The 22,500-nt window shown below is 34.1% G+C and overlaps 1 protein-coding gene across 2 annotated transcripts in view; it reads right to left on the bottom strand.

The window, feature by feature from the left end:
• Positions 1-721: 721 nt before the first annotated feature.
• LOC125031275 (citron rho-interacting kinase-like) overlaps positions 722-22,500 on the bottom strand; it is a 22,411-nt gene continuing 632 nt past the window's right edge. The window contains exons 2-41 of one of the 2 annotated variants that reach the window (XM_047621939.1): positions 21,140-21,361; positions 20,781-20,956; positions 20,432-20,512; positions 20,049-20,212; positions 19,748-19,934; positions 19,443-19,556; positions 18,831-18,987; positions 18,364-18,541; positions 17,423-17,570; positions 17,100-17,246; positions 16,781-16,921; positions 16,463-16,594; positions 15,740-16,066; positions 15,121-15,213; positions 14,709-14,886; positions 14,293-14,507; positions 13,897-14,028; positions 13,605-13,721; positions 13,167-13,280; positions 12,495-12,623; positions 12,166-12,263; positions 11,698-11,917; positions 11,092-11,300; positions 10,794-10,935; positions 10,497-10,668; positions 10,101-10,284; positions 9,706-9,820; positions 9,108-9,256; positions 8,610-8,814; positions 8,214-8,327; positions 7,903-7,950; positions 7,322-7,441; positions 6,986-7,133; positions 6,382-6,568; positions 5,509-5,663; positions 4,520-4,605; positions 4,107-4,233; positions 3,460-3,627; positions 2,157-2,298; positions 722-1,893 (exon numbers count right to left, since the gene is read on the bottom strand). In XM_047621939.1, the coding sequence (XP_047477895.1) occupies positions 1,743-1,893; positions 2,157-2,298; positions 3,460-3,627; positions 4,107-4,233; positions 4,520-4,605; positions 5,509-5,663; positions 6,382-6,568; positions 6,986-7,133; positions 7,322-7,441; positions 7,903-7,950; positions 8,214-8,327; positions 8,610-8,814; positions 9,108-9,256; positions 9,706-9,820; positions 10,101-10,284; positions 10,497-10,668; positions 10,794-10,935; positions 11,092-11,300; positions 11,698-11,917; positions 12,166-12,263; positions 12,495-12,623; positions 13,167-13,280; positions 13,605-13,721; positions 13,897-14,028; positions 14,293-14,507; positions 14,709-14,886; positions 15,121-15,213; positions 15,740-16,066; positions 16,463-16,594; positions 16,781-16,921; positions 17,100-17,246; positions 17,423-17,570; positions 18,364-18,541; positions 18,831-18,987; positions 19,443-19,556; positions 19,748-19,934; positions 20,049-20,212; positions 20,432-20,512; positions 20,781-20,956; positions 21,140-21,356 (6,087 nt within the window). In that variant the 5' untranslated portion in view covers positions 21,357-21,361 and the 3' untranslated portion in view covers positions 722-1,742. The remainder of the gene's footprint in view (positions 1,894-2,156; positions 2,299-3,459; positions 3,628-4,106; positions 4,234-4,519; positions 4,606-5,508; positions 5,664-6,381; positions 6,569-6,985; positions 7,134-7,321; positions 7,442-7,902; positions 7,951-8,213; positions 8,328-8,609; positions 8,815-9,107; positions 9,257-9,705; positions 9,821-10,100; positions 10,285-10,496; positions 10,669-10,793; positions 10,936-11,091; positions 11,301-11,697; positions 11,918-12,165; positions 12,264-12,494; positions 12,624-13,166; positions 13,281-13,604; positions 13,722-13,896; positions 14,029-14,292; positions 14,508-14,708; positions 14,887-15,120; positions 15,214-15,739; positions 16,067-16,462; positions 16,595-16,780; positions 16,922-17,099; positions 17,247-17,422; positions 17,571-18,363; positions 18,542-18,830; positions 18,988-19,442; positions 19,557-19,747; positions 19,935-20,048; positions 20,213-20,431; positions 20,513-20,780; positions 20,957-21,139; positions 21,362-22,500) is intronic. The other variant, XM_047621940.1, reaches the window with a different exon arrangement.

Genomic DNA, 22,500 nt, shown 5'->3' with positions numbered 1-22,500 from the left:
TGCTTGTTAAGTCCATGATGAATGACGTCATCTCACACGGGTCTAAAAATAGATTCTCATTAAATCCTCAAGCGTGCTCGCGAGTGATTACTATCACACGATATGCGACGTAGGCTATGCTTTTTCTCAGAAGCTCTGTAGAAATCTTAAGGGAATTGGATCTAGCAATGTTTACAGTGTTTCCATAAACATGAGTTTATACAATGAATCAATTCGCTTTTAGTGTGTTATTATCAGTGTTTTTTTTGTTTGTCCCTTTTCAAGCCTGTGTGAAGTATCTGAGTGGTTCGTGGTAAAACATTGAATCATTTTTTCTATTTAAAGAATGGGATTGCGATATCATTTGGATACTATTCAGCAGAAGGGAAAGAGCTTCTCGGAAACTTGCAAGATAAACATCCTTATGCATTCAAAGTACATCACCCTTTCTCATGCTTCAAAATACATCAATTAGCTTAGATTTCTCAGTGACATTCACGCACACACAAACACAGTCATTTAAACGTACACATACACTGCAAGCAAGTAATTTGATACTAGTAAAATCCAAACTTAAAATTCAATAATGGTAAACAACTTCTGCAATAACTATCAACACTTACCAAGAGCATTAATGAGCATTTTCATCCATAGACTATCAATCTGTATACTATTGGGTGTAAATCCCTTAAAAGTATAAAAGATTTATTTTCATGCTACAAAGGCCACAGAAAAACATTAATGTCATTCATAAAATGTATTCCAAACAATTACATATACATGTTTTAAGATATACAAATATAATTTTTGTATTATCTGTTGATATTTGATAAGAAAGTACAGATACATAAGTTAAAAGATAAAATAAGATGCAAATATACAGTTAGGCAATAAATTGCACTAAAGTTAGGGAAATCTAGTAGGGTTATGCCTATATATCGAAGAAAAAAAATATTTGAAGGAAATATCACTTATTACAGTAGCGTAAGTAATAGCACCGTTTTTTCACCATCACATAAATTTATGTAATTATAATACTGATGTAAAAAATCTCTCACACCCACACAAAAGAAGTAATAATAATAATAATTTCATAATCAAAAGTACCATCTTCTAGTTAAAAGTTAGCTGTTTGCTAATAATCAACATCAAAAGAACAACCATATGGTTCTAGCACAACAGATGTAACATAAAACAAAATAAATCACCGTAAGAGACATAAATCAATGTAGTGTTCACATGATTAAACCATTTTTTTTTACAATTTTCCACTTTTAGATGAATTAGCAGTTCCTAAAATGCTATGATATCCATGTGCCTTCTATATAAATGTATCCTTTTGTTCCATGGGATAATGAGTGTTCAAAAAAAAAAAAAAAAATGCTTCACAGTTCATAACCCTGACTAGCTTAGTGACAGGTAAAAAGCAAGATGATTAATAAATATATACATACTTAAACATATGTGAGCATATCTATTGTAAGAAGGGCAGGGAGTCTAAATTCTATGACAGCTCTAAATCAAATGAGTAAAGGGTACACAAGACTCATTTACACAGAAATATATAGACTGAAACATGTTAACGAAAACTAACATTCAAACTTAGCTTTACTATTAGAGCAAAGCCAAACACCCATTCATCAACTGGAAGGCATTCTTAGTACACCCATTCATGAACCATAAGACACTAAATGTTATAAAATAATCGCTAGTGGCATAGACAGGCAAAAACTCAAGGAGATAAGTAGCTTAAAATCTAGTCCTTATAATCCAGTCTTTGATCTTTTACTGCTGGGGGTTTGGGAAGCACTCATAAACTGCACGCGCTTGTTGAAGTGGCCAAAGTCGCTATCCGAGCTGGTCACACTGCCCCTGCTGCTAACCGAGTTCACTGATACAGTGTCTGGTTCCTGCCTGGAAAAAAAAAAAAAAGCAGGTATGCCAAAATGAATGAGCAGAGACAAAAGAAATTCAGCATTTATCATTATTTTACAAAATGAGGTTACTGTGACTACTGCCTATATAAAACATTCACAAATAACAAGACTCTAATGATGCACCCTTACATCAAATTCATTCAAGAGTAACCCAAGGATACCTTCTAAATACAGACACACTTTCAGTCAATCAAATTATAAGCAAAGTGGGGGAAAAAAACAAACAAAAAAAAAACTCACTTCTGCATGGAAAACGATGGCAGTGTCCCCCAAGTGGAGGACATGTCAAGGTCTTCTGGGAAGCTGGCTGTTATCTGCAAGACCTGCAGCTTCTCGGAACTCCTAGAGGCAATGGTGATGCTTTCGGCATTCAGCGCAGGACCTTTAAAGAATAAGTTTGATAATTAGTAATGATTATGATCCAAATGAAGATACAAATAGTAAAAATAGTAATAATAATGGTAGTAGTGGTAGTAATAATAACTATATCAACAACAACAACAATAATAATAATAATAATAATAGTAATAGTAATAGTAATAGTAATAGTAATAGTAATAGTAATAGTAATAGTAATAGTAATAGTAATAGTAATAGTAATAGTAATAGTAATAGTAATAGTAATAGTAATAGTAATAGTAATAGTAATAGTAATAGTAATAATAATAATAATAATAATAATAATAATAATAATAATAATAATAATAGTAATAGTAATAGTAATAGTAATAGTAATAGTAATAGTAATGATAATGATAATGATAAGGGAAATAATAATAAAAAATAAAAATAAAAATAAAAATAAAAATAATAATAACAACAACAACAACAACAACAACAACAACAACAACAACAACAACAACAACAACAACAACAACAATAACAATAACAATAACAATAACAATAACAATAACAATAACAATAACAATAACAATAACAATAACAATAACAATAACAATAACAACAACAACAACAACAATAACAATAACAATAACAATAACAATAATAATAATAATAATAATAATAATAATGATAATGATAATGATAATGATAATGATAATGATAATGATAATGATAATGATAATGATAATAATAATAATAATAATAATAATAATAATAATAAAATAAAATAAAATAAATAAATAAATAATAACAATAATGATTATATTATAAATGTCAGTTAAAATACCAATTCAAAATTTGGAATCACTGCAACTCATTTCACTTGAAATATATAAGACAGTTTACTAATCTTTTTTCTCTGGTATATATGTTCATGTTCCCAAATAATTTTTGAAGAGTATATTGTTAGTTAGTTTTTTCCTTTCTTTCTTTTTAAGTTAAACTATCGTGAATAAATTACCAGTTCACACACACTCAACAAATCCAGAAATTAAAGCTTGTCTTAACAAATACTTTCTTCTCTTCTTAGAAACTAAAGGGAAAGGAACATAAAAGGAGGAAGCACTTTTGAATTTATCTTTCTATCACTTATTTTGAAAATAAAAACCACTTAAAAAAAAAAATAATTAAAATTCTTTACCAAGATAGGACGGTCTGGCCATATTCTTCGTAACCATCCTGATGGGTGGGCCTATGTCACTGTCTGTGTCTGAGTCAATACTGGTCACCTTGGTGAATGAGTCTGGCCGGATCTCAATAACCTCTACTGCATTCTGGTGTATGATATACAGGTAGGGATTGCGGAAGACTGTTTGGGGACAGAGAAAGTAATTATTAGTTATAGATTGAACCCTTTGTTTGCACTCTTCAAACTGCTGGATATATATATATATATATATATATATATATATATATATATATATATATATATATATATATAGGTAATGAATACTTGTAAAATATATATAGAAAAATCCTTTCTCACACCTCAGTTTGGGAACCTTTACCCTAGTGGAAAAGAAATATAACTATGGATACAGAGAATTTCATTACTAAAGGATTGTTTTATAACATTAGGTCAACAAAGAATTCAGAATCTATATTAACAACTGTAGAATTTCATTTAATTTTCTATAAACATGCATTTCTCTGATGAACCAGCTCTTTACATGTATATATTGTTTGGAAAATTGGCCAAACAGTACCTTCACATGCAAGGCTAATTGTACAGTAAACAGTATCTGTCAGTCAAATGCGAGTGGAGTGTGTCTAACACGCATTTCTTACCAATGGCAATGGGTAAGCGAGTGAATTTGATGTCATGCTCTCTAGACCTCTGTCCACAAGGATCTACAAACACTGCAAACTCGTAGAAGCACAACAGGTATTCCTCATACTTTCCTGGCTTTGACACCTGAAGAAGAAAAGTTTATTAGAAATGCAAAATAATATGTACAATATTTCTCTTTGGCACATAAAAAGTTTGTGAGAAAGATATGAAAACTTTCTTTTCTGTCTGCCTACAAAGGCTTGTATGCAATTTCAACTCCTTTAAAATGCCTCTTTTTTTAATATTAGTTAAGTTAGCATTTGTAAAGCCACTGGTCCCTTTTCATCATCACTAAAGTCACAACCCAGCCAAAACACAAAGTTGCTTGATAGTTCTGACCATATATCAAAACATGACAGTAAAACCATACCTGCAGAATGGCAACTGGATATGAAGACATCTGGGTTGAACCATATATGGCATAAGCAAGAGATGTGTCTGACTCATCCAAAAATTCTGTAGAAAAAAAAATAATAATAAAAAATAAATGAATATATATATAACAATAATAATAAGAAAATAAATATATAAATATATAAATAAATAAATAAATAAATAAATAAGTAAGAGTGATTTACCAGCAATAAAAAGAAAAGGAAAGAAAATAAAAGAAAAAGAAAAGAAAAAGAAGAAAAAGAGAAAGAGGAAAAGAAGAGAAAGAGAAAGAGGAAAAGGAAAGAAAGAGAAAGAGAAAGAGAAAGAGGAAAAGAAGAGAAAAAGAAAGAGGAAAAGAAGAGAAAGAGAAAGAGGAAAAGAAGAGAAAGAGAAAGAGAAAAAGAAGAGAAAGAGAAAGAGGAAAAGAAGAGAAAGAGAAAGAGGAAAAGATGAGAAAGAGAAAGAGGAAAAGAAGAGAAAGAGAAAGAGGAAAAGAAGAGGAAGAGAAAGAGAAAGAGGAAAAGAAGCGAAAGAGAAAGAGGAAAAGAAGAGAAAGAGAAAGAGGAAAAGAAGAGAAAGAGGAAAAGAAGAGAAAGAGTAAGAGGAAAAGAAGAGAAAGAGAAAGAGGAAAAGAAGAGAAAGAGAAAGAGGAAAAGAAGAGAAAGAGAAAGAGAATGAGGAAAAGAAGAGAAAGAGAAAGAGGAAAAGAAGAGAAAGAGAAAGAGAATGAGAAAGAGAAAGAGAAAAAGGAAGAGGAAGAGGAAGAAGAAGAAGAAGAGGAAGAGGAAGAGGAAGAGGAAGAGGAAGAGGATGAGGAAGAGGAAGAGAAAGAGAAAAAGAGAAAAAAATATATAATATATATACATATATATATAAAAGAAAAGAATATTAAAATGAAATCAGTCAAGGGATAATGCATCTCTTAGATTCATCCATGTCAAATATTAACAAAATTATCTCTCTTCCTCTGATAAATGTAGTTACCTTCAATATCAAATGTTTTGAGGTCTATCTCATAAAACTTCTCAGCACCAACAATAAGAGAGGCTTTGGTGAAGTGCAAGCAACTGCAGGGTTCCTGAGTGCTGTACTGACGGCAGATGCTAAACTCATTCTTCAGATCATTCCACACCAAGATGCTGGAAGAAAGAGGATATAAGTACTGACACAAAACTAGTCTATAAGAAAAGTGAGACAATAATTTTGAAGCCCAACAAAGTTCGTCTTCAACTTTGATGGAAATTATGACAATAATCATAATCATAAGAGGTAGGACTATGTTAACCCATTCACCCCGGATTTATGTTCTGTCCCCTGTATTTTTTTGTGAATGTTGTTACATACAGATGGCTCCACATGTGCTCAGCCGCCAAGGAGTCTATCAGTAGCCCTAGTGACCAATCCTGATTTCCCCATTCTTCGAATTGGCGGGAAAATCATTATTGTTTTTCTTTTTAATACAGTTGATGTCGATACTGTTATTATTGTTATTGATGTTATGATTATTAAATGTTATTAAAATCTTGATAACATTTAAGACAATGAAATAATGTAAAAGACCCTTTCCAAAAGTCAAGGAAAGGGGTAAACAGGTGAGATACGTAGGACTAATAACCGACTCCTTGGTGATTAAGCACTTGTAGAACCATCTATCTGTAATTACCATAAATTAACTTGTATTACATTGAGCATGGCATGTACTCTTGCCATACGGAGCAATTGGGTTAACTAGATTGTAATTTTCACAAATTATGCAGAATTTATGACTCATATGATTATTTATCTACACCTTACTTAAACATATGCCTAGATTAATTTAATGTAAATCTGGGTGATTCATAGTCACATTTTACTTACCTAATTCTGTCTGAAGCTGCAGCACACATGAAAGTCTGTTTGGCTGTAGTGCAACCTGAGGCCAATAGATGGCAACCCTGAAGCGGTTCCACTCGTTGCATGCTTAAACTTGGCTTAGAAAGCTGGGCTGCTTCTGCTGCAGCAACCACTGTCCGCATGTCAATCATGTACACTAGGTTCTCTTTGCCTGTAGAACATCAGGAATAGGCCATCAGCTGAGAAAAATGTCTTACCAAAAAGAGTAGGAAGTATAAAAAAGAAAAAAAAAAAAAAAAATATACAGTATATATATATAATATATATATATATATATATATATATATATATATATATATATATATATATAAATATATAATATATATATATATATATATATATATATAATATATATATAATATATATATAATATATATATATATAATGAAACGGAAGAAAAAAGAAAAATAAGTCAGAAAGAAATCATTCTTTTCCTAATGTCTGACTAAACTATAACTAAACTATAAACTATAACTAAACTATAAAGAGCATTTGGCTTCCCACTCCACTCTTCAACCTTTACTATGACATTTAAGAAACCTATCCTTTGATTTCTGCCTCTCCGTACCAGCGATAAAGAGGACCATCCCAGCTTCCTCTAACATCAAGATCTGGTGGATGCTGCTAAGGCCTTCTATGCGTGCACGAGACCGCAGTTTCCCAGACTGGTCCAACTCAAAGGAGTAAAGGCCTTCTGTTGCTCCAACCAGTGCAGTCTGTCAAGGGAAAACCATTTAGCATAAAGGCAAACTATGTCATAGTAGGCTTGGGTACAATTATCATACCATTATTTATCTATTTATCTTTATCTTTGTAATTATGATTAACACTCATTAAACAAAATGAACAGGGACCATCATTTTTCTTAAGTAAATGAATAAGTTAATAAATAAAAATAACCTACAGTTTTGTTCAGGTAAACGATAATGTTGATATCCAGAGGACTAGGACCATCCAGTGATAACAATGTGTTCTCCTGGATGCATGCTGTCAGACTGTTGTCCTCCACCTCACCCTTGTTCATCTGAAAACCATGAGAAATATGTGATTAAACAATACTTTACGAATAAATGCAAACACAACAAAGTATATGTACTTGAATTTAAGTTATTTTTGCTGCATCAAATACAATGAGTATCTACACAGCCCAAAATTAAACAATCATAAGTAAATACTTGCGTTTATTTACCTAACAACGGCTATCTTTATGGTTTCCCATTTTCTGCTTATATCAGCCTAGTGAAATATTTTCAATCATGTTCCATAGACTGACCTTATACATACAAATTATAATTATCATTCTACAATTACTGCTGAACTAATCAATCTACATCGACTCAACTTCATCAACCAAAATATAGCACTAATTTCTACCAGTAACACTACTCTGGCAGAAATATTAAAGAAATACAGCCGTATAAATTTAATCATTACACCAGCTCATCTACAATACTATTTAACAGGTGAATGTTAACAGTGTCATACCCTCTCATCTGGGCTAAAGATATAAGCACAGGATGTACTGTCGTTAAACTGAAAATAAAAGTATTAGTACACACTTGTCATTTTGTTTTTATTTTATTTTATGGCTGTGACAAGCAATACATTACATTAGATCTCTGTATTATAAAAAAATAAGAACATATAAACAAATAATGACCATGGAACTTTTAAAGGAAAAAGAAATCACCTAGTCCTAGCTGCATTCCTTATCTATATTCTGTAGCACCTGCATTAAATTTCAAGTTTTAAAATGAATCTGCAAACAAAAAGTGCATTTGCATAATTCAACTTACTTGTGCCAAAACCCCCTCTAAGGCAGATACCCATGACTGCTTTTCTTCAAAATTAGTGGTCATGAAATACAGAGTATCAGAGTGACCAGAAGCAGTCCTTGCACGAATTTCAATCTGAAAAGTTGAAAGAGATGACTTGATGAAAAGCTCCCAACACCATATGCATATGAACAAGAGCTATTTCTCATGATGCAAGAAAGCTCAAAATTAAAATAGGATGAACGAGTCTAGTAAAGTGAAATGTCCATTAACTACTACTATAAAACTTATTTCACTGGATAACCTTCAATATCCTTGTTTATCAAACTCTTTATACAAATGTCATACTTCAAAAAAGTATGAATACCACTGATTCAAATATTCGCAGTAAATGCACTCATACAATTGAAAACCAACCTTAAGGACATAGGGGAGATCCACACTGCTAGTATTGGGTAGCTCAGACCTCGGCACAGCAGACATAACAGTGGTAATACAGCCAGGGCGTGATAGGCTAATTTTAGAGCGAGGTTGCATGCCAGCGCTGGGCTCATGGTCATACATCAGGATCTCCTCTTGCTCCAGGCTAACAAAACGGCTCTCCCAGCAGGCTTTGCCAGACCTACAAGGAAGTTATTGAAATTAAAGCAAGGCACTATACAATATAAAAACTCAGATCACATTATAGTATAAAATCCATGTCAGTGATTTGTGATGCACCCTGACAATACTATTCTTCTTGCACAACATAATTCCAAAATCTAATTCTTTCACAAACCTAACTCTTTCCCAGCAGAAATCACTTTACAACTCATACTGAATATGTACAAACACCATATTGATATTCAAAGTGAAATCAAAATAAAAAGAGAAACAATTAAATACAGAGTTAATTCCTTCTAAATGGGCACTCACTTTGGCATCTTCAACCATCCCTGAATCACACACTTCTGAGAAGAATGAGATCCTTGGGACTTAACTGGAGAATCAGAACTCCAACCTCTTGCATAATGTTCTGCAAATTGGACAGGTAGGCCACACGTTGATGGCAATTCCATACAACACTGCAATAAGAGAAATGAATCTATGTAAACCATATATTTATCAGACTAATCCTTAGGGTACACAACATAATGAGACACTGCTCAGTCAGGCACAAAATCACATAAAACTTTGTGATTCATGAGCAACATTATAGAGTAAATTACACATTCCATGAACATAAAATAATATGCATATGGAATGCATCTTTGACCTGAAATCCTATAGAAATACAGACCCCCTAGAAAAATCATGACTAATAGGAGAGTAAAAAAATATTTTTTGAAGTCAACATCCCTTTCATTAACTGATTTTTAAGATAAAATCCTATCTGGCCTTTAAGGGACAAATATATATATATATATATATATATATATATATATATATATATATATATATATATATATATATATATATATATATATATATATATACACATTTCAAATTACACCCTAAAATCTCTTCTTCTCACCTTGTTGTGCGCAATAATTCCACACTCTTGACACTTGGAGGCATTTCTTGCAAAGGGAATGCTGTCTAGGCAACCTGCACACCGGATTGCTCTCATCTGAAGGCCAGACTGCCACCTGCAACATTATAATGTTTGAAATCACAGCCACTATATAGTTTAAATAACTGGTAAAATAACCATACAGCAATACAAAAAAAAATGTGACCATCAAATCAGTCCTTGAAAAGAGATATATAAAATATACCTTTTGCTGGAAAATCTTCACAAAATAAATACTTATATCAAACCACAGTCTTAACAAATAATAAAAAACATGTATATAAGCACACACTTTCACTCAGAACTCACACTTCTGGATCTAGCTATCTCAGTCACAACCCTCAAGCCACACCAACCTATGGGGGATGTTGTGCCGCATCCTTTGCTTGGAGCTGCTCTCCTGCATGTTGGGGGAGTCCACTATGTGCTCTAAGGCCCTCTTGTTTTGGGGAGTCTTCGTCTGGAGGGGGGTGCGTGACACCATGGGGGTTCTTGGGGGTCGAGGAGTGCCCATGACACTCTTGTTGTCCAGGGTGCCACCTACAATTGGCCAAAAGGATAACATAATGCTCATAAATTACATCTGTTAAACAAAATCATATATACAATAACAATAATCGTTCTAAATCATGATAAAATATTTTGGATATACAAATGACAACCAAATCAACCTTCTTATATCACAAGACCACCTAATTAAACGTGGAGCTTAACAGGCGAGAAATTCCTAAAAAGAGTCTCAAGTCACTGACCGTTAGCCCTCAATGCAACAATCTCAGCCCTGGCTTTGATCAGCTGATCTTGGATCTGTTTGCCATTCATTCGCTCTCGTGCCAACAGGTCCTCCAGTTCTCTGTATTGGTGCGGCATGCTGAAGCCAGTGTTCTCTTTGTCTTTCCCTCCAAACAACTTTTCCTTGAAGTTCTGTAAGAGGCAAGACCCAGAGTAACAATTTATGGCAGCTGAAGGCAATCTTTGAGAATAATTTGAATCACACAAGGCATACATCCTTGTTGACTTGGATGTAAGAAAGGCACTTATCAACTTACCTTCTTCTTCTTAGAATTGTCAGTCTTAGCTTGCAAGAAGTCAATCAGCTTGGTCTGTTGCTCAATGGTGCTCTTCATCTTGATCTTCTCATCCTCAAACATCAGTTGCTGGTCTGCTAGCATGCGCTCTACTTCTTCAATCCTGGAAGCAATGGGATGGGTCTCAGCAATTGCACAAATAAGCAATTTTACATTCATATTCCCTACAGTGAAGGAGCAAGTTCAATCCAAAAAATGTTCTAATATTTTAAAAATCAAATGAAAATAAGTAACAAATAAAACTTTCCCAATAACATACTTTTGCTTGAATGTCTCTCCCTTGGACACTGCAGTTTCCAGTGCTTCTGTCAGCTTGAAGTTGGAATCCTTTAGGGTGTGGATGTGGTGAATGTGACCATCAATCTCCTGCTGCATCAAGTCACGCTGGCCTTGAAGAGATGTGAACTCACGCTCCATGTTGCGAACCAGGAGAGTCGCCTCCTTGAGTTCCTTCTCCAGACTCTCAATCTTTAAATGTCAAATCATTAAAAATGGATTTTTGTTTTGTTTCTATCAAAACCTTATATTAAAGTTGTTACTGCTTTACATATAATTTCAATACATAGTCTGTGACATAGTAGCTGATATAATTCAGTGTACACAAGTATTAATAACAAATTACTGCAGCATACATATTAGCTTAGCTATTCACAGCACATCGCTAAAGCCTGTGCTTGCTTGTGTAGATGGTAATGAACATATTTATCTGGTATTGAGTAGGAGGCACTCTGTACTAGATAAAGAATAAGTAAGACAAAAATAAAATATTACTTTATCTTCACCTACAACATAAAAAAAAGAAAAAAAAAAAAAAAAGAAAAAAAAAAAAAAAAAAAGAATAGAAACACACAAACACAGCTCCTACCTGTTCATGCAATTCCAAGTTGGACTTGTTAGACTCTTGCAGTTGTTCATTGAGTCGTGCCACCTGCTGGTCACTCTCCTCATCTCGACAATTCAGCTGACTCTCCATGTCCTTCACCTTCCTCTCCTGGAACAACTTCAATGACTTTTCCTCATTGACAGCGGACCGTGCCGTTCTTAGGTCAGCTTGGAGTTTCTCAAGGTCCTTCTTGAGTTTGTCCCTGTTTGATGATAAGGTGTCAGATTCTTATGATTATGAGGAAACTTACACCCACTGTCAAGAGACCAGACTTCAAAACAAGTAGCTATGCAAGATAACAGTTATACCTAGAATGGATAGACTGAATCAACAAATCCTTTTCCAATCACTCTTTTCACATAAATGCAAAGTATCACGTGTACTTCCATCACTTAAAAAACAGTGACCTAGTACTACTACAAATTATTTCCTTCACAAAATCATCCTTACTTCTCTTCCTGGTGAGTTTTAATTTGTTCAGAGAGGGTCTCCATCACTGTCAGTTCTTCATCTTGCATGGAGCACAGTTCCTTCAGCTGAGCTATTGTCTGCAACAAACAAATCAATATACATGACCACAATTGTAGAAACTTTCCAGACAATAATAGTTCTGACCAGAGCTGTAAACCAGACATTTTCTATACATCACATTTCCTTTACTTAAATCAAATGATCACAAATAGTCTCGTCCTTACTCACTTTACACACTCTTCAAAAATGCCTCATATAATATCAGTATTACAACTACATTCACTCCACTCTAACTCTCCATTACTCACTGCTTCTGAGTCTTGAAGTTTCTTCCTCAAATCATCAGCTTCACTTCTCATGTTCTGCTTCTCTTGTTTGATTTCTTCTCGTGCAGATTCAACCATCTTGATCTGAGTTTCCAGTCCTCGTTTCTCAAGCTGAAAGTATGTATTGTTTATATTCTCTATATCTGCTGCTAGTACTAAAACTGTCAAAAAGTTAATTTGCACATTGAAAAAAAATATATATAAAATAATTTTATAAATGGAAGAGACATGCAGATACACGAAGAGGAAAAAAAAAGACAGAAGAAAAACAAAATTAATTATCAAATTAAAATCATTTTATATATATATATATATATATATATATATATATATATATATATATATATATATATATAATATATATATATATATATATATATATATATATATATATATAATATATATATATATATATATAATATATATATACATATATATATATATACATATATACATATATACATATATATATATAATATCTGGATACTATTACCTTAACATCTGTCCAACCATAAAATACTAAATAGAAAAACATCAAAAAGTACTAATTGAAAAAAATCATAATAACAAAAAATACGAAACAGAAATAAAGACTATAAAATAGAACAAATCAAGCTTAGCTTAGAATGAAAATCGAAATAAATCCAAAGGTACCTTGAGACCATCTGCTTGCTGGTAGGCATCACGCAGTTTCTTCTGCAACTCTTCTGAGCCTTTGTTGGCCTCCTGGAGATTCTTGATCCTCTCTTCCAGGGTAGCAACTGCTTTCTGGAAAACAAATGATCTTTAGAATATATCAATGGATATAATATGTGAAGATGAAGACGATAATGTGATAAAAGTTAGTCAAGTACTTGTTAAATTGCTTTTTTTTTTTTAGGTGGCAAATATTATTTCCCATGAAAAAGTGAAATCCTTTAATCTGGCAATTTTCTATTGGGTTCCAGTGTGTGAGAGGCACATAGTTAAAGACAAACAGATTAATAATCATTTTCAAGTCTATAATTTTCACTCAGCTAATCAAGATATAATAATGAAATACCTAGATATAAGCTCTACAACTAGACATGCAGATTTTTTATGATTGACTACCTTGTGAGCTGCCCTCTCTTTCTCAAAATGAGCCTCTTGCTTCTGGATCTCCTCATCTTGCTTCTCCATGCTCTTCCGGAGCTCTTCCTCCAGTTCTTTGACCTTCTGTACAGCAGTCTGTATGGGATTTAAAGGACCATCGAGTCAGTAGTTGTAACGAAAAGATATACAATACTAAAATAATAACTTAATAAAAATAAATTTCAAAAATAAACCAACAAATCATGGTATCAAAACCATCAACTTAAAGTATTAAATATTGTTGGTTCTATTGATATATATAATATCTAACCTCTTTCTCCTCAAGCTGCGTTCGCTGTTCTCGGCTTCTTTCCCTCAAGTACAAGATAGTGTCTTGGGATGACTTGGAGTCTCTCTGGGCTACACGCAAGTCCAATTTGCAGTCTGACAGCTCTGCCTTAGCCTTAAGGAATGCAAAACACTCGTAAAGTGATCAAGTATTTCAACACTTCAGCAAATCTGAGGTAATAGTAATGACTAATGCCTTATACCAAGAAGACATATAGAAATCCAAAAGCTGCATTAATCCTATTATACAAAAAAAATAAGGATCAAGTATTTAATTCAGTAGTTCTTGAAAAGAAATATAAAAGCCAGTCAAACTCAATCCATAAGGTTAATATTCAGTTTGGAGACAGACCACCACAGGACAGCACCCATCCCTTACCACTCTTAGATCTTCAGATAACTTCTTGGCCTTCTCCTTGTCCTGTTCGCTAGCAGCCTTGGCCGACTCCAGCTGAGCCTCAAGGAGCTGCAGTTTAGTCTGGAATGTCTCTGCACATGCTTCTGTGGAGGACTTTTTATTTTCCAGGCTGCGTACAGTATCGTCAAGCTTGGAGAGCAGCAACTCAAGGTCTGATATCTTGCTCTTATGCTCTCCTGTGAAGAATATTACCAGTTGGTACATTAAAGAGGTATATGTGCAAAAGAATTGTGCATATATAGTCTTTACTTTTTCCCTTTTTCTTTAAAACAAGGAAATTAGTATTTTGAATCAAAGAACAAAAAATTTGTAGATGTACTAGATCACCAATCAAAAAAGAAGTGAATCAAACAAAAACAAAAAATCTCTATACACACCTTCTCTTGCCCTTACAACTGCAAGTTGGTTTTGGAGGTTTAATTTGCCTGAAGTTGCTAGTTTCAACTCTTGTTCCAATTCCTTAATCTTTGCCTCCTGCTCCTCTTCCCTCAGACTGCGAGTAGAATCCAGGCTCTCGTAACTAGCACGTGACTCATTCAAACGGCCTGTTAATTCCTGCGTGTCACAAAGCAAGGGAACTAATTAGTAAAGACTGCAAAAAGCCATTGACAATCTTAAGTCATCAAAACCTACAATCTTGTTAGCCATATATGTAAATGAACAAGATCTCTCTGAAACTTTTCACTAATACTGAGTAAGTATATTTCCATATGAAACATAAAACAAGCACTTTAATGTCAACAAGAAAGAGTGATATACTTAAATAATTCTCTAATAAAGTCAATTTACCTGCAACTGGTTCCGCAGCACTGAACATTCCTTCTTTTCTTGGGTAAGTTGGCCTTCCAGCTCTTCAATTCGCTGCTTCTTTGTAGCATGATTCTGAGAGGAAAATGAACTTATAATTTACAAAAGATAAAGAGAAAATATTCATTTGCATTAAGTTTAGATAGGGGAAAAAAATTATGACAATGAGAACACAATTTTTTTTTTTACTGATTTGAGCAATGGCACAAATCAGAATGCAAGTCAAAAGTTTGTATCAGTAGTTAAAAGTTCATTATGGCTTGCTATAATTGCCTATAACTGCCTGATGATATATTCTTGATTCAAGTTATCACTGAACTTTATTGGCATCGAAAAGTACTGGCAAGTCCTGAACACAGTAGTCTAAATATTTTAATACAATACTAGTGGGTATATAACTCATACAGCTATTTGGAAAGTAAATTACCTTAATACACCAAAACCAGAGAAACTGGATAGGTTATCCAAACTTAAATTTACAAAAGCTACATTATCAATTAAAAGTATCGTATCGAACGAGTAACCAAAAAAAATTCACACTAACTAAAGCATCCAAATTACAAACAAAATGTTAAATCAATCCCTGATTTGAAGCCCTCACCTGCTGCTCAAAGTGCTTCATCCTGTCCTCCGCTGCCTCCAAGGCCCTCTCAGTCTCAGCTAGCTTCTGGCTGAGTTCCTCCATCTGGTTCTCCATCAGCTTGCTTTCATCCTCCACATGAGCCTTCTGGTGGAGCTCCTTCTCCAGTTCATTCCTCAGCGATGCTGCTTCCTCCAGTTTTGTGGTGATCTTCTCTCTCTTTTCCTTCTCCTTCTCCAGCTTTTGGACGAGTTCCTCCAGCTTCTGCTTTGCCTCTTGAGCTGGTGAACAGTCTCCGTGGCACACCATCTCAGCCTTCTCCTTTTGGAAGGAGATTTCCATCTTCTCCTGCCATTCACAAAAGGAACAAGTCATATTTTTTACTGAATAATAAACTATATAATGCAAATGTAAACATGGTCATAAAACAGGAGTGATGTTATCATACAGAAACCAAATTAGAAAACAAAAATCTATCAATCTAATCTGATAATTACATCAAAAACTCCTGTAAATGGGAGAAAAAAAAAAAATAGTGGCAAAAAATATCTTCAAATTACATCTTCTATACAAAAGTATGCTATATAATTTAAGAGTGCTATATGAAAAATATTTTTCAAATGTGTTTATTATCTTTATTAATGAAAAAACGTTATGGGAAACCTCAAAATTCATCAACTTGCAAAGGGAAAACTAAGACTGAAAAACTGTGTAAGATCATGCACTAGTAACCATGAACTGCACCTTTGCATGGAGTTGCTTCTTCAGCCTCTGAATCTCAGTTGCAAATACTTTGAACTCCTTCTCCCTCTCAGCCAGTGCATTCACTACTTCCTTGTGTTGTGACTGCTGGAATGCAATTTCTTCCTCATATGCCTGAAAGAGGGAGTTGCCCATTACACACATTAATCCGATATTCAGATACAAACTACCAAAATCACAAACAAACTTACACATTTAACAGATCAATCAGTTGTATTATCAATACATATAAATACAGAAAATAAGACAGAAAAAGACAGAAAAAGAAACTTTGATCTTTGTATATACATATAAACTTACAGCAATCTTGCTAGATAAAACCTCAATCTTCTTGGCTTCCTCCTGCTTCCACTTGTTCTTCATTCCTCTGACGAGTTCAATGGTCTGTGTCTCAGTCTGAACTCGGTTAGATCTTTCTAAAGCAAGGTCTCTTTTATACGTCTGCCAGGGATAGGGAAAAAGTCTCAAATATCTTTTAATAGCAAAAAAAATAAAAATTCACATTTCACAACAGAAGGGAAAGTAATGCAAAGGGATAAGAAATGGATATGTTTGTATCCTCATAAATATAAATTTGAGCAATTAAATGCAATCATAAAAAAAAAAAAAAAAAACTTACAGCTTTAGCTCTCTCGTTGCGAACATTATCCTCCTCCAAGCGCTGCCGCTCCTTCTCCAAATATTCAATCTTGCACTCAGCCTCCTTCAGCTTCCTGTCTCTAGCTTGGACCTCCCTTCCATGTTCCTTGTCCTTCAGTTGCTCAACCTTTCACAGCAAAATAAGAAATTCATTTAAGTCTCTCCTTTATCTAAGGACCTTGGGATGAGTTTCAGTGTAACACAAGAACAGATACATCCAGCAGTGTCAGTAACACTATCCTACTTGCAAATCAAAGTGAAGAATCTATAAATATGCACACATTAATAACTACAGAAACTTACCTCCAGTTTAAGTTCATGATTTTCCTTTTTCAGGGACTTTAGTTGGTCATCACGCTGAGATGAGTCCCTGAAGGTTTCATCAAGGAAGGAGACATTGACAATTGATGAACCAATGGAATTTGTTCTAACACCAGGAGTAGGATTGGGCCTGGAAATCAAGGAACAAATGTGAAAGCTGCAGAGCACCCTTCCCTTCATTTTTTTATTCCCTGAAAAAATATAGTCACCGTTTAACATTATTCTAGCACGACAGACATTCTGCTGCAAAGTAACATTCAAGTGGATTCCATTGCTCATATCTCCGAGAAACTCTATTCTTTATGGTATTTCTTTCTGACATCCCTCTGGCCTTATCTAAACCTCTCTAACTCAATAATGCCAGGGAATGACACTGTCTGCTGCTGCTTTCTTTTCCACATTTTGTTTGCAGAAGTGATCAGCCACCAAGGAGCTAATAAGTAAATGCATATCTTCAGCTAATATCCCCTTCCGTTAAGTTTTTGGGAAAAACATTTTTTATCTAATGCTATTTATCAACATTTTTTATTGTTGTTGTTGACATTATGATTACTATAATGTTATTAATAATACTAATAGCAATTATTTTTTTTAACATATACAAATATATAAATCAAATATAAGTTTAGTATGAGAGAGTTCATTTTTTAAAAGTAACTTATTTGTTTCTGAAATTAGTAACGATGTCTGAAAGTGTATTAGTCTATTATGTATTTTCACAGAGGAGGTATGATATCTCTAGCTTTATTCCAAGGTTTACTGTTTATATCACCAGATCTTAATAACTAAAATACTAAAATAAAAAAGTAAAAAAAAACAATCAGGTCCAATCATACTGAAATTGTATACAGGATGGATACCAAGCAACCTCCTTTAAAAGTCAAATGCAAATCACATATTCAAGAAGTCACAGTCCCTCTTACCCCTCCACACTGGCCTTGCCCCTATTGTAAGTGAAACCCACAAAAGGCAAGTTCCGGCCCGAGAAGCCCTGTCGGGTACGGAAAGCATCAACACTGGGCAGCCTCCTCTCATTCTCAAATTCCTCAAAGTTGCTTGTGTCATCTACACTGTTCACAATGGGGACGAATGGTGGGGCACCTGAAACATATATTAATTAACATATATCATTTTTTTTCCTTCATGAAATTTATCCTGTATTTTATTATTATCCTCATTGGTTTTCTATCTCTTTTGCCATATTTCCATTGGTTGGATGAGATATGAATGCATGACTTAGGTTCTCAAAATATTTCAAGATAGGAAGTTTTCATATCTGTGGTACTGAGTATACAAGACGAAAGAAAAGGGAGATTTAATAAACAGGCAAAGCAAATATATCAAGAGGAAAATGATTCAACTTAAATATCAACAACAAACAGATACATACAGTTTTGCAGATTATTCCAGTTCACCAAAAGGAAAAATTTGTGCTGAACGATTGCCGAGTGATTCAGGCGATGGGTGGCCTCTTCAAGCAAGCCACGTATTAGGTCCTTCGCCGCCTCACTGACTACATGTTCTTCATCATCAAATTTGAGTGTTTTCTGAAGAGGTGAAAAGTCTGTTAAGTTAGCTGATTGCATCGAGAAAGGGATACAAGAGTAAAACCATACATATTCAACTTCATGTGCAGGTTTCATGCTAAACAAATTGTAATTAAAACTAAGGGAAAAACACGAAAACATGAATATGCCGAAGGCTTTTTCACAGTATTGCTTCTGCAAGGAATCACGATCACTGAAAGCGAGTTTAGGGAGAAGGAGACAGGTAGGGGGAAGAATATGGAGTTTCTATTGTAAATAGTATTTCTTGATCTAGTTCCTCTGTTACTCTGAATTTACTACTCCCTTCAACAAGAAAAAAGGTAGGGAACTCTCATTTACAAGAAAAAAAGGTAGGGAACTCTCATTTACAAGAAGAAAGGTAGGGAACTCTCATTTACAAGAAGAAAGGTAGGGAACTCTCATTTACAAGAAAAAATGTAGGGAACTCTCTTTACCTTATAGTTCATGATGTTACTGTAGGTATCAACTACTTTTTCCCCCTTGAAGGGTGTATCACCAAAGCACATTTCATAAGCCATTATTCCAAGGGACCACAAGTCACATTCCACCTGTCATGAGAAAAAGATAATAACATGAGTGAGTCATACTTCTATACATTTCTGATGAAATAAATAGCTGTGAAAGTAAAACTATGAAAATGGATGGCCAAAAGTTAGATTTAAATCATTCACAAGAATAAAACACTCTCAGTGTGTAAAGCAACAGAAATAATATACCATTAGAGAATCATTGGCATTACCCCGTAAGACACACTGGAAGCTTTCTCGTTAAGAGACTGCAGGACCTCTGGAGCTATGTAGTCAGGAGTTCCAACGGGCATTTTACTTCTGACAACACCTGATGATGTGAGTTTTGCTGCAGAGCCAAAGTCAGCTAACTTGATATGACCACATCTATCTATCAGTATGTTGTCAGGCTTTATATCTCTGCAAGGTAGATGATATATTAGAGATGTCAGCAAAACATTTTTTTTTCTAAGTTAAAATACAATTACAAATATGAAAATATACAATAGTACAAATGCCTTCACCAAAACATACCTATGCACATAACCCATGGAGTGTAAGTCATGTATAGCCAGGGTGATTTCTGCCAAATAAAAGCGTGCCATGTCCTCCGAGAACGTGCCATCGTACCGATCCAGCAAAGACAGCAAATCTCCACCAGGATGGAATTCCATCACCAAGTAAAGCTGCTGGTCATCCTGCATTCAAAAGGATGAGCGGACAGTGAACAAAACTGGGAGATCAGTTTACATGTGATTATATCAGATGGATATCTAAAATAATACATAAATGAATTCATTTTCGAATATAAATCTCTGCAATGTAAAATAAGCATAGATACTGTTCACTGTAGGGCATATAGATAATGTATTTAAATTCAGATTAATTTCCTTCAGATGAAAAAAAATATTGCTCACCTGGAATGCATACTGTAATGTTGTGATCCAGGTTGAGGTAGCCTTTGCCATGATATCCCTCTCTTCCTCATAAAAAGCAACCTTTAATGAAAACAAATTACAGATTAACATTAACAAAAGTTCATGTATATCTTTAGAAATCTGATATAAATACAGATACTTTTGGTCAGACTATATTGGGACTAGTAGCCACTAGGTTTCATTTGAGATAAAATGTAGAGGTCTGTGGCAAAAACCATATTAACTATTAACTTTAGCTGAAATACAAAAGACTACTATAATACTATTATGAAAAAAAAAGTGAAAATTCATCACTGAGAGGAGTATCAGCAAAAATTTTCTTACTTACATGTTGTTGTGATAAGGTGTCTAATTTGCGAAGGCTTTTGAGAGCAAAAACATTTCCTGTTGCTTTTTCTCTAACTACCTGAACAACACCAAAATGGCCTTTTCCAATCACTTTCTTCTGCTCAAAGTCATTCAAGTTCACACGTAATTTACGTAAGTCATGTACTGTGCTCCTATCTGAAAACATAAATTTCTTTTCAAATAAATATGAAATCTTGGCAGAAAAAAAATAATATGTTAATATCTTATGCTAGATAATTCAGAAAATACTCTATTACACAAATTCTAGTATATAACAAATGAGATCACAACAATTTCAGGACAAACTGATATAGAGAAGAGAACCACAATAAAACTCACACTTGTCAATGAACGCGCACACGTTTACATCTTTCTTCATCTGATCATTATTGCACTCATCATAGAGGACAAAGAGAGCATCCAGCAAGCCCTCATGCCCAACCAGCTGTGGCGTGACAAATCCCGAGCCCTTGCCGCCATCCAGGCCTGAAGTGCTCACAAGGGAACTCAGGTGGCGGATGCGCTTCACGATGGGCTCCAGTTTGGGATCTGCCATTTTATCTTTTTGGGAAGAAATGTTTCATGAAATCAGTGTGGTTACCAGAAAAGTTGCCTGTGGTTGATGGAATGGACAAAAGAGTGAAAAGAGAGAGAGAGAAGGGTATGGATTGAAAATGATGATAAAGAGATAGAGACTGCTAGACAAAGAAAGTCCCCAGCTCAAACAAATCAATGAACTACTACAAAGATTGATCTATGAACCAAAAACCTCCCTGTTCAAAATATACTATATTACCCAGGGGTTCTGTCAGTAATCCCCCTTCCAATCACTACTGCTCCCTAGCTAATCAGTCCCATTATGTACTTCAACCTAAAGTAGTGATAAAAACCAGCTGACATATTGCAGTAATGAGCTCTGCATTCAGTGCCATACTTGATACTGCATTGTAAATATCATGAGAGACTTGGAAAAATACAGGCATGGTAAGATACTTAACCCATTCGCAACGGGCATGTCACATATCCGTGACATGCCCAATGTGAGTTTACTTGTTTAATTGTTTTTCAACATAGATGGCTACAATTGTACTAAATCACCAATGAGCCAGTTACGAGTACTGCCTGTCTCGCCCGTTTACCCTTTTCTTTAATTTACGAAATATTTTACGTTATCTTATTTTGCTATTACTACTGTTTATAACATTATAGTAATTAATGTTAATAAAAATAACACCATCGATATTCATAGCACTAGTAACAAATACGTTTTCCCGCTAATTCAAGAAAGGTGAAATCAGGTAAGGCAGAGCCATCTATGTGTAAAGACATTCCACAAAAAAATTAAAAAAATGAGCACAGCATTTTCCCCATCTTTTGTTCATCATCCCCGTCACGAATGGGTTAAGTGCTTATCAAAGCAGGTAACTCTACCATACAGATTGAGAATGTATCCTTCCTTTTCAAATATAGCCTGCTATGATCTTCTATACTTCAACTTTTTATTTTTATTTAAGAAATACATTATCTTCTATCACTGTTTTTCATCAAAATGGTTACTTGACTAATACTCCAGTTCCAGTCATACAAACAGTACAAAGCAAACAATATGGCAAATGGAATTGATATATCAGTGTTCATCTGGCAGTCTTTAAAATGCCTAATAAGACTTAGAATACAAATATCATGTAAGGGATTATGAA

This window comes from Penaeus chinensis, chromosome 12, assembly GCF_019202785.1.
Source record: "Penaeus chinensis breed Huanghai No. 1 chromosome 12, ASM1920278v2, whole genome shotgun sequence".
Lineage (NCBI taxonomy): Eukaryota > Metazoa > Arthropoda > Malacostraca > Decapoda > Penaeidae > Penaeus > Penaeus chinensis.
Note: the sequence above shows the minus strand (reverse complement) of the source record. Positions and strands in the feature narration are given on the sequence as shown.